Source organism: Salvelinus sp. IW2-2015, linkage group LG4q.1:29 (genome assembly GCF_002910315.2).
Source record: "Salvelinus sp. IW2-2015 linkage group LG4q.1:29, ASM291031v2, whole genome shotgun sequence".
NCBI classification, from domain to species: domain Eukaryota; kingdom Metazoa; phylum Chordata; class Actinopteri; order Salmoniformes; family Salmonidae; genus Salvelinus; species Salvelinus sp. IW2-2015.
The window spans coordinates 48,428,953-48,441,281 of NC_036842.1; the positions used below are offsets into that span (position 1 = coordinate 48,428,953).

The 12,329-nt window shown below is 42.7% G+C and overlaps 1 protein-coding gene across 2 annotated transcripts in view; it reads right to left on the minus strand.

Annotated features, from left to right (window-relative positions):
- The window catches only part of sv2 (synaptic vesicle glycoprotein 2), a 34,585-nt gene extending 22,997 nt beyond the window's left edge, over window positions 1–11,588 (minus strand). For both annotated transcript variants that reach the window (XM_023984854.2, XM_023984853.2), the window contains exons 1-7: window positions 10,907–11,588; window positions 10,571–10,669; window positions 8,378–8,539; window positions 7,882–8,044; window positions 7,441–7,562; window positions 6,934–7,097; window positions 6,615–6,695 (exon numbers count right to left, since the gene is read on the minus strand). In XM_023984854.2, coding sequence (XP_023840622.1) covers window positions 6,615–6,695; window positions 6,934–7,097; window positions 7,441–7,562; window positions 7,882–8,044; window positions 8,378–8,539; window positions 10,571–10,669; window positions 10,907–11,021 — 906 coding nt within the window. In that variant the 5' untranslated portion in view covers window positions 11,022–11,588. The remainder of the gene's footprint in view (window positions 1–6,614; window positions 6,696–6,933; window positions 7,098–7,440; window positions 7,563–7,881; window positions 8,045–8,377; window positions 8,540–10,570; window positions 10,670–10,906) is intronic.
- Window positions 11,589–12,329: the final 741 nt, after the last annotated feature.

Here is a 12,329-nt window from a genome sequence, read left to right on the forward strand (position 1 = left end):
TCACCACCTCATGGCAGTGCCTGAATGTAGGTATAATGGCGGGATGTACCATTTCTCCGTTGGCATTCATAATGGCAATGGAGGTTATCATCAGATCCTCAAAATGGGTTGCTGGTGGACAGCGAGTCGACTCTGGTTTCCGCCTCCCTCCACTCAGAGCCTACATGGACGACATTACAACATTGACCACCACTGTCCCATGCACCAGGAGACTGCTCAGAAAACTCGAGGAGAACATCAGCTGGGCCCGTATGAAGATTAAACCATCCAAGTCACGCAGCATCTCGATTGTGAAGGGAGTACTCTCTGACCTGAAATTCTTCATCAGAGATGACCAAATCCCAACAGTGTCTGAGCAGCCGGTAAAAAGCCTTGGAAGGTGGTATGATGCAAGCCTGAAGGACAAAGACCAGGTGCAACAGCTGCGCAAAGACATCAGTAGTAGCCTACAGTCCATCGACAACACCCAGCTACCTGGAAAGTTAAAGGCCTGGTGTCTGCAGTTTGGTCTCCTACCCCGGGTGTTGTGGCCCCTAGCAGTGTATGAGGTTCCAATCTCAACAGTGGAGAAGATGGAAAGAGGAGTCACAGGCTACTTAAAGAAGTGGCTCGGAGTTCCACGATGCCTTACCACCATAGGCCTCTATGGAGATGGTGTCTTCAAGCTGCCCCTCACCAGTCTAACAGAGGAATTCAAGTGTGCAAAAACCAGGCTCCAGATGACACTGAATGAATCTCGAGACCCAGTGGTGAGCAACAACGCGCCGACCTTGGCAACTGGGCGCAAATGGAGGCCAGGAAAAGCAGTCCAGGAGGCAACAGCAGCCCTCAGACATGCTGACATTGTGGGTCATGTTCAGCAAGGGAGAGGAGGCCTTGGGCTAACTAGCCGTGCTGCTTGGAGTAAGGCCACTGCACCAGAGCGGCGGAAGATGGTAGTGCAGGAAGTACGCCATCAGGAGGAGGCTGCAAGGTGGGCCAAGGCAGTCTCTCTTGCCAAACAGGGACAGTGGACTCGATGGGACAGTGTGGAGAAGAGGAAGATCAGCTGGAAGGATCTGTGGGCCATGGAAGCGAGGCGGTTGAGCTTTTCCATCAGAGCAACATATGACGTCCTTCCAACACCAGTTCATCTTCACCAATGGTATGGTGAAGATCCGGACTGTGCCCTCTGTTCCATGCCAGCCAACCTCAGGCACATTCTCACAGGGTGTAAAACAAGCCTCACCCAAGGACGCTACACTTGGCGTCACAACCAAGTCCTTAAAAACCTTGCGTCCGCCCTGGAGGACAAGCGAGCTGCCACCAACTCCCTACCACCCCCAGCAGCATCACACCCCTTACGGACGACCTTTGTCCGCGAAGGGGCTAAACCACCGAAGAGCGGCTCTACACCATTAGAGCGAGACCAGCTGCGCTTGGCCCGCGACTGGAAAATGCTAGCTGACATTGGCCGGCAACTTGTGTTTCCTCCGGAGATCGCAACCACCACCCTAAGACCTGACATGGTGCTCTGGTCCCATTCGCTCAAGAAGGTCTTCATCATTGAGCTCACAGTACCCGGGGAGGACTCAGTAGATGAGGCTTATGAGCGAAAACATCTGCGCTATGCCGATCTAGCTGCCGAAGCACGGCATCATGGCTGGAACACAGAAGTCCGACCAGTGGAGGTGGGCTGCAGAGGTTTTGTGGCAACATCTACAACCAGACTGCTTAGAGACCTGGGAATTAAGGGCCAGAGCCAGCGTTCGGCAATCAAAGCTGTATCAGAGGCGGCAGAAGGCAGCAGTCAATGGCTCTGGATGAAGAGGAAAGACCCCAGCTGGGCCCCGAAGTGAGAGGGCCAGGAGGTATGCGGTCAACAATGCTTGACTCAGGGAGGAAGACGCCCCTGCCATGCATAGTCCCATGGGACGTTGGCTATCAACAACAAGGCAACTCCTATGACTAATTGGGAATGGGACGCAAGCGTAGGATTGATCACCCTGTCGCTGGCCGCCTTTGGGGAGGGTGTATAGTGTGAAAGGTCGAAACACCCTAGGAACCAAAGGTACACTACTGACGATGCGCTCCCCAAATTTCACCAGTCTCACTGTTCATGAACTCTTGGAAGTGCTTGCACAAAGGATAGTAACATCTCATCCTGTGTTCTTGGAATCAATCTATATTGCTTGTTTTGGTGTTAAAGTTTCGTTTTTTTAGTAACACTTTACTAATAACCAATAGCCGTTGCTGATATTGACTGAAGTACTGCAGCCAACACATCTAAACTTGATGTCCTACATTAAGAACAAATTAACTTCAGCCATTATCATTTCATTAGAACTACATGAAATAAGGTTTCCCATCCACTGCATTAAGTGACAGCTCCACTTCTGGGAACTGCACCTTTGTAGTGACTTATCGAATTTCAAATGCATTGATCTAAGAACTAGATCCATTAGTCCTAGGCTCTCCAACCCTGTTCCTGGAGAGCTACCCTCCTGTAGGTTTTCAATCCAACCTCAGTTAACTAACCTCATTAACTTATTAAGCAGGTAATTATTAAATTCAGGTGCACTAGATTAGGGTCGGAGTGAACCTACAAGACAGTAGCTCTCCAGGAACAAGGTTAGGAGCCCTGCACTAGTTCATCTTCAACCACATAATTTGAGCTGTCACAATGTGTCAACAATGTTATGTTACTAACTGTAATAGGTTGCTATTAATCACAATTATATAAAATGTAACGGGGGCGAACCACTATCTTCATAGTTTTTTTTTTTAACTATAGGGCGTTCTCCACACAATTATTTATTTTAACAATTTATAAAAGTCCCGATTGGGCATTARAAAAATGTAAGTTCTGTTTTAATAATGTCCATTCAGAATGTTCTGTTGTCCTCCCACAGCAAGCACGCTCTGAAGGCTCCAATCCAGTGCTCGCAGTAGGCCTCTCCTGGGTCATGTTGTACTGAGTGGAAGACAAATATTGTGTCAGCAGATGGAATGCTGTGCTAAAGCAAAATACAATAACCATAGGCCTTATATCTCCAAATATGACCAAACAAAATCATACTGGAATGGGGAAGTACTTAACATTTGTTAAGGCCACCTGTGGCTAAACTCTGGTCCCATCCGTTTAGAGTTGAAGATGTCTATCGTACCTTTATAGAGACCAAATCATACAGTGTGTGAAAGATGGGGAATGTTAGTATTATAAAATGTATAATAGTATTATAAAAATTAACTGAATCAAAGGAACGAGTGGCGCTAAAGATATAGCGTCCAATCCCTCAACCCAGTAGGGGTGTATGTAGTAAGTCAGGTTGGAGTAGGAACGAGTGGTGCTGAAGATATAACTGCCATAACCCTCTGTAGATTGTCAACTCCCAGGCTGTTTCTGGGGCCTTCCAATGGAATGATTGTCCGCAACAGTTTGACCACAGAGTGCGACACATTGAGAACATCTGCCATTTGTCTGATGGTCATATGACAATCTATGAAGAACTCAAGCTGCTCCTTGGTGATGTGATACCGCCTTCCCTCCAAAGGCGCTTGATAGGATACTGAAATAAAAAAATACAATAGATAATTAATTACAAAATACACTCCTAAAAACTTTAGGTTAAAAGACTAAGATCACCATATAGAATTTAGGAACAGCATTATAGGCCAACCAAATGTTTTTTTTATTGATTGACTTGACACAGGAGACTTAATGCAACCGCTGTGTCAGATTTCAAAAAGCTTTACGGCAAAAGCACAATATTCAATAATCTGAGAACAGCGTTCAGCCACAAAAGGAAGCCATACAGTTACCCGCCAAATTGTGCAGTCAACAAAACTCATAAATAGCATTATAAATCTTCCCTTACCTTTGCTGATCTTCGTCGGAATGCACTCCCAGGACTCCCACAAGAAATGTTAGTTTTGTTCGGTAATGTCCATAATTTATGTCAAAATAGCTATTTTTGTTAGCATGTTTGGTAAACAAATCCAAAGTCAGAAAGCGCGTTCACTAAAAGCAGACAATGTCAAAAAGTTCCGTAACGGTCAGTAGAAACATGTCAAACGATGTATTGAATCAATCTTTAGGATGTTTTTAACATAAATCTTCAATAACGTTCCAACCGGAGAATTCCATTGTCTTCAGAAGTGCAATGGAACAGAGCTCCCTCATGTGAATGCGCATGGTCAGCCCATGATAGACCTGACTCATTTCTGTCTCCTTCGGGCCCCACTTCACAGTAGAAGCATCAGACAAGGTTCTACAGACTGCTGACATCTAGTGGAAGCCGTAGGAAGTGCAAACTGACCCATATCCCACAGGCGATGAGTTGAAAACCTACAAACCTCAGATTTCCCACTTCCTGGTTGGATTTTCCCCTCAGGTTTTTGCCTGCCATATGAGTTCTGTCATACTCACAGACATCATTCAAACAGTTTTAGAAACTTCAGAGTGTTTTCTATCCAATAATAATAATAATATGCATATATTAGAAACTGGGACTGAGGAGCAGGCAGTTTACTCTGGGCACCTTTTCATCCAAGCTACTCAATACTGCCCCTGCAGCCATAAGAAGTTTTAACACAGGACAAGTAAAATGATACACTCTCAGCCTTTGCCACTCATGCCGTACAACAACAAAAAAATGAAACAAATGTAACAACTTGCCATCTTCGTAAGGTTCCGTTGTTGGATGTCATTTGCCTCTTGTAGGAACTCCTCTGCAACAGCAATTAGATTGCTGGCCATCTCTTCATCAATCAAATGACCGCTTGCCCACCGGAGGCTCCGCAACATGGTCTCTAGCCTGAAAAATAGACCGCAGACCCGATGGGTCCAGTGACATTTTATCTGTATGTAGTTAACCCCAAAAGTTTTCTCTTGTCTAAACTGTGCCAACTCTGACAGGCGATTCAGTTTTAACTAACGTACTTTAGCTACAAACTAGCTACAAAATGTATCTTCATTCACTAGCTAGCTAACGTTACTGTACAACAGTAACTAGTTAACGTTTTATAGATTCCATAATTAACATTAGATTATGAACAATTAACTTTAGCTAGCTATCTTGAGTTCAGTTAAATATCAATGGCCCGGCAGATCTAACGTTAGCCAGCTAACGCCGTTGGTAGTTAGGTGACGTTAGTGTTATATTATGTAACGTTAGTTTTTTTGCAGCTGTTACACCACTCACTCTCAACACCTACGTTAGATAGCTAGCTAACATTAAGTTAACGTTACCTGGCTATTGATGGTTGAAGTCCATGTCTTCTGTCCGTGAGCAGCAGTCTGGTGCATCAGAGATGGTAGATTTACAATTTTCGAGAAATTGGGCAGCCATTGTTAACTAGCTAGCTAATTTTACCTCGAACAGAAGTTGAGTAAACGTCTTTCATCAGTACCTGAGACTTGGGCGGAGTCCAAACGACCTTTATGCAAATGTGATCATCAGTGACAAAATCTGTGAATCGTTGTGATATATGAAATACGAGTGAGTGTAATCAATATGTAATAACTACGTACAAAATTAATGAACGTGTTAAATCATTGTGTGACGGAGTCATATTCAGGTCCTGATTGGTAAAGAAGCTTATTTGACGTCAAATAAGTCAAATAGTGTTATTTGACACGTCAACGTCAAACAGTGTTAAATTCTACATTCAAATAGTGATACATTCAACTGTATCTTAAGCAGTTCCCTGGTCTGGTTCTCTGAAGTTGTTCTGCTGTTTGACGGTTCTGAGAGGTCTGAAACCTGGGCCACGGGATCATTTTGATTATCCTAGTGACAATGCCGATTAATTATCTTCCGATTATAGCGGTAATAGTAATGCAAGATTACTTAGAATTCACACGGGGTATTCTTGCCAGGGCAATTAGTTTGTCTATTGTAGTTGTGACTGGGTGTGTGCAGCCCCTCCTATACCTCCTTAAGGATGGGAAACTCCCATGTATCAGGGGTCCTTGAGGGAAATGTTTCATGACCTGTACTATTCATTTTCACATGTTATAGTAACATAGTACATTTATCAGAGTTTGTATAGAACATGAAGGTCCACAATTAGCGTTAAAGTATAATATTTTAGATTATATTTGATGATTTGTAAGTGTGATGAATCACTTAATTACTGAAACTTGTTAAGCAACTATCTAAAAAATAATATGTTATCAATAAATGAGTAGTCCAGCATTTTTTTCAACATTTACAACATTTCTAAGCATTGTAGCCATTTAACTATTAATAAAGCATTAACAACTTATTTAAGAAGTTATTATTAAGTCACTTTAATAACTCTAAATTTATACCTTGATGTTTAGATTGTAATCTTTATACTCAATAAATGTGCCTGCTGAACTCACTTAATTTTCTTTGAGTAAAACATTTTAACAAAACCAATATCTTATATATTAAAGTTTGTTATACCTGGAGAGTTATGGGATGGTATATATTGGGGTTCAAACCTTTTGCTTCATAACCCACCAATTGACGTGTCTTTTGAGTGGCAAACCCCCAATAAGGGTTGATGAGTATCTATGGCCAAAAAATGTCAAATCGTGTGACACATCTGCCCCGACCCACAGTTTGGGAGCCACTGCACTAAGGTAGATATAGTACGGTACATACTGAGAAGGTCTTGAGACTGCCTCTGTGGTTTATTGCAAACATCCTGCAGAAGACACGTAGTGCTTCTGTCTCACGGCCAGCCTTGCAAAGAAAGAGAAGTGTGTTTAATGAAGAAACAAACCAAAAAACAGATATTATTTTGTAAACTAACTTGTTGAACTTGGTTGGACTTGTATACAAGGCTAAGTGTCCTATTGTATTACTCAGAAACACTTATTGGAGCTATACTGTATGGCTGGCCTACTGTTACACAAAAAGGCAGTCTTTATAGACAGCATTTTGGATTTTAAAGATTGGTGGCCTGTAAGCACTGGTGTACCTCCATGAGGAACCGGGGGCTCTCAGGCATGGCCAGACTGAAGATGAGTGCCGATGTGAGGCTGGGGACAGAGCACAGCACCACAAACAGCCTCCAGCTCTGGAAGTCCAGCCCACCCAGAGAAAAGCGGACCCAGGTCCGGGGAATGACCAACCACGCCAGGCCTGTAGGGAAAACACACACCCAGATGCTTACCTAATGTTCATTAACATCATATATTGTGACTTTCCATAAATAATTTGCATTGGAGCAAAATTGTGCAGCTAGACTATTTGTTAACGCATTTCCATTAGGTACACATCTCACGAATGACTGACACACAAACAGAAAAATCATATTACTGGACATGGGTCTATATTTTATGCTTTTAACGAGCATGTGGACCTAAACATTGCCTACAGACACATGCAACAGTAATCATCTCTACCTCCCTCAAACATTTTACACGAGGACAAACATCATCTGACTAACAGAAGACAATGTGTAGTAATGGTGTCAACTGCGCACCTGCTGCCAGAATATTCCCTGCCATCCAGAAGGTGGCCAGAGCACTTATCATTGCCCCTCTCTTCAGCCGGGGCTGAAACTCTGAAAAGTAGGAGAAGATGACCGGGATTGAACCTCCCACCCTGGAAAAGGCAAATGGAAAAGACTTGTTAGAATCCACTACACAATTAGTGTGCCTACACAGTAGATTTCCAAAGTGTTAACTGAGCAGAGTCTAGGTACATACGAGTAGCCTATGCCCTGGAAAGACACTCCGGTGAAAGTTGAAATGAATTCTTTAAATGAAGAGCACAGATGCAACTTTGAGTGTTTGTAAAATGATTCACATTACATTTCTGTGTTGGTGTCTTTGTGGATGTGTGTATGTGTGTGTGTGTGTGTGTGTGTCTGTGTACCATCTTCATTAGATCCAATCAGAGGGGTATGTAATGAAGTGCTTACCCTACACCACTGATGAACCGTAGTAGAAGGAAGAGCCAGAACCTGGGGGCAAAGCTGGCCAGCGCTCCAAACACTCCGTTCACTGTCAGGGACATCACCAAGACCTTCTGGCGCCCCCTCTGGTCAGCCAGGTAACCCCACATGTACCCACCTATCATCATTCCTATGGGGACAAAGGGCAAAAACAGAGCACAGAAAAGTCAGAGGCCTCATTTAGAAAAGGTTTTATGCACAGAATTCTTACAATGTTGCTATTCATAATCCTTGACCTTGATGTGAAATTTTGTTTTACATGTGATTGATGATGAATGACTTGGTTGTTAAGCATGAGTCTTATCACACTAATAGAACCCTGGTTAAGTCTGCACTTACATATAAGTAATACAGCAGCATCTGTAATCAACTGAACTGATATTTAGGCCTACTTTAAAATGTGATGACTGAATTCGTTAGTTGAAATTATTTAAACTATTTACCCATATAAGCTATTCCTTACCGAGGAAAATGTTGGCCGTCAGTAACCCCATGTCTGAGGTGCTGAGATGGAGGTCACAGCGGGCAGTGGGCAGCAGAAAAGAAACACACAGGATCTCCACCGCATCACTGGCATTGGCCCATCCACACACCACCAACAGGAGCCCATGGAACAAACCAAAACCTGAAGGTGGGGCGCAGAAACCAGACACTACAGGAATACTGTTCATTTTCTAATGAGAATACAGTGTGATGTCTGGAAGTCTGAGACTGAGGCATCAGCGGTGTATTCACTAGGAACCAAACAGAACCAAACGGGGAGGGACCTACCTGGGGTGTATTCACTAGGAACCAAACAGAAGGAAACGGGAAGGAACCTACCTGGGGTGTATTCACTAGGAACCAAACAGAACCAAACAGAAGGAAACGGGGAGGGACCTACCTGGGGTGTATTCACTATGAACCAAACGGGGAGGAATCTACCTGTGGTGTATTCACTATGAACCAAACAGAAGGAAATGGGGAGGAACCTACCTGGGGTGTATTCACTATGAACCAAGCGGAACCAAACAGAAGGAAACGGGGAGGGAGCTACCTGAATTTCTCTAACAGAAACTCTAATTTTAGAGTTTTCCATTATGATGGTGTGCACTAATGAATACACCCCTGAACTTGATCAATAAGGGACGTTTGCTACGGTTTGCACTTTAAGAAATAAGGCCCCGAGGGGGTGTGGTATAACCCCAGAGGTGCCTTATTGCTATTATAAACTGGTAACCAACGTAATTAGAGCAGGGGTGTGGTATATGGCCAATATACCACGGCTAAGAGCTGTTCTTATACATAAAGCAACGCGTAGTGCTAGGACACAGCACTTAGCATTGGTATATTGGCCATATTTCACAAACCCCCAAGGTGACTTATTGCTATTATAAACTGGTTACCAACATAATTAGAGCAGTAAAAATAAATGCTTCGTCATACCCGTGGTATACGGTCTGATATACCACGACTTTCAGCCAATCAGCATTCAGAGCTCAAACCATCCAGTTTATAATAACTAATATACCACAACTAAGGGCTGTTTTTATGCACGACGCAAAGCGATACAGCCCTTAGTCATGGTATATTGGCCATATAAAGTGCTTTTGGAAAGTATTCAGACCCTTAAATTTTTACACATTGTTACATTAGCCTTATTCTAGAATGGATACAATTAATTGTTTTCCTCATCATTATACACACACACAATTGCCCATAATTTAGATTTTTTGCATATTTATAAAAAAAATAAAAACAGATACCTTATTTACATAAGTATTCAGACCCTTTGCTATGAGGCTTGAAATTGAACTCCGGTGCATCCTGTTTCCGTTGGTCATCCTAGAGATGTTTCTACAACTTGATTGGAATCCACTTGTGGTAACACACCTGTCTATATAAAGGTCCCACAGTTGACAGCGCATGTCAGAGCAAAAACCAAGCCATAGGTCGAAAGGAATTGTCCGTAGAGCTCTGAGATAGAATTGTGTCAAGGCACAGATCTGGGGAATGGTACCAAAAAAAAATTGTAGTAGCATTAAAGGTCCCCAAGAACAGTGGCCTCCATCATTCTTAAATTGAATAGGTTTGGAACCACCAAGACTCTTCTTAGAGCTAGCCGCCCAGCCAAACTGAGCAATCAGGGGACAAGGGCCTTGGTCAGGGAGGTGACCAAGAACCCGATGGTCAATCTGACAGAGCTCCAGAGTTCCTCTGTGGAGATGGGAGAAGGTTCCAGAAGGACAACCATCTCTGCAGCACTCCACCAATCAGGCCTTTATGGTAGAGTAGAGTGGCCAGACAGAAGTAATTGCCTCAGTAAAAGACGCATAACAGCCCACTTGGAGTTTGGCAAAAGGCACCTAAAGGACTATGAATACTTATGTAAATGTGATACATTTCAGTTTATGGGGTATTGTGTGTAGATTTTGGGGTGGGGTGCCTTATAGCTATTGTCCAGCGCGCTATCGACTGTGCCGCAAAAGCATGCTCGTGCGGCAGAGTCGATATCCGCGCTTATAAACCCAGGGTCGTTACACTATTATAAACTGGTTACTAACGTAATTAGAACAGTAACAATTAATAAAAAGCATTCAGGGCTCAAACCACCCAGTTTATAATAATGAATACACCTCGTGTTACACATCAAAATCAAAATACCAGTAAAGTCTACCTGCGTCCTCAACAGCTTCCTCATATGTTCGTTTTCTTTGTGTACTTCTCTGAACATCATTTGCATTATCTCCAATACTCCTCTCAAAAATAACTTCACCTGAAATGTAAAAAAAAAAAACATGCATGATAAATGGCTTTGTAAATTGTATGAGCATAAATTACTCAAAACATTTAATGGAAAACATACGTCTGATAATGCAGGTACACCTACTACCTGTTGAATTTGACATCAGAATTACATTTTTAAACTAATAAAGAGTACACAGGTTGGACTAGTTTACGTGGGAGACTGCATGAAAGTTCCAAGTCTACCAGGTGGAGTTTACGCATGTACCTTCATCCGAGTCGAGGCTAGCTAGCTCCAGGTGGCTGGTGAGAAGTGGCACTCGTGCTGCATCATCGCCGGACGCCTCTATATGGATATGTCGAGACATAGCCGGCTGTTTCATCAAGCTAAAGCACCAGTACGACCTCTTGTTTTGTAGAGACTACATGTCAGTGTAGACTTTCTTAATGCACAGTAACTGTATTACCAGAGAACCACATATTTATCCACACACAGTTATGGAGTGAACCAAAAAATGATCCATTATATTGACCAGATACTCTAGTGGCCGCTCTAACAATGAAACGATATGTTTTCAAAAAAAGGAAGGCAGTCGGAGGAGGCAAGATCATGTGGGACCATTCTAGCCAATGAGAGGGCTAAACTTGAGTGAACAACACGCGCAACTCCGATATGAAGTGTTTTTTTCTCAAAGTTGCCAGGATGTCACGTGTCCTACGTATTTCAGTACACGCGTAACAAACCACGCATTTCAAAACTTCGATTATATCAAATAAGCCACATGTAGCAAATAAACCATTCAACTTTTTGTTAACCAAATTCGACACTCATTGACCTCCATACAAAAACTCCTCGCTTGGTGAGCGGAAACGCCACATGCCGGAGTAGACAGATTTTGGCCTAAGTTACCCCTCTTGCTTCGCCTCTTCCTCTCTGAGTGAACTGAACCTACTTCCTGTTTTAAGAAATGGATGATCTGTTAGCCTTCTTCGGTGGGGTTTAACGGCGGTTGGCATCCAATATAATGTTGCATTACCGCCACCAACTGGAGTACAAATCCATTATACTTTGTGACACAACATAGGAAAAGGAAGATCACATGTTTTTTTCCTGACAACTAACCCCTATACTCACTAAAAAACCGCCACAACCTTGCACAAATTTAACCCTATCAGATCCTACACACAACATGACCATAAACTTGGCACCTGAAACACCATAGTGGATTCAGCACAAAAGGTTCTATGGGATAACTGATTACTAACATTACTTTGTTGGGTAACGACTCAGCATCAAAACTCAAAAGGACAGACAGACATTCTGTTTCACCACTGGGTCTGCGAGTGTCACAGGTGTCACGGACCTGGTTGGCCTTCTTCTATGGCAATGATTCTCAACTGGTGGGTCGAGGTTTTGAATGGGTTGCGGGTGTCTGAGTAAAAAATTAAATAATAAATAACTTTTTTTTTTACAATGAAAAAATACTTCAGTCTGAACCTAAATGACTTAAACCAGGTAGAAAGTGTGTAGAAATTATAATGCATTCATATTTTTTTATAATTTAATCTCAGTTTTTTTTTTTCAATCACAGTATTATCAATACAGCTATTAGCGGCACTATTTTGGTTGATTCCTTGTCAAGAATATGGGGATTTTTTTTATTATTGACAATGAAAGAGTTGCTACATTT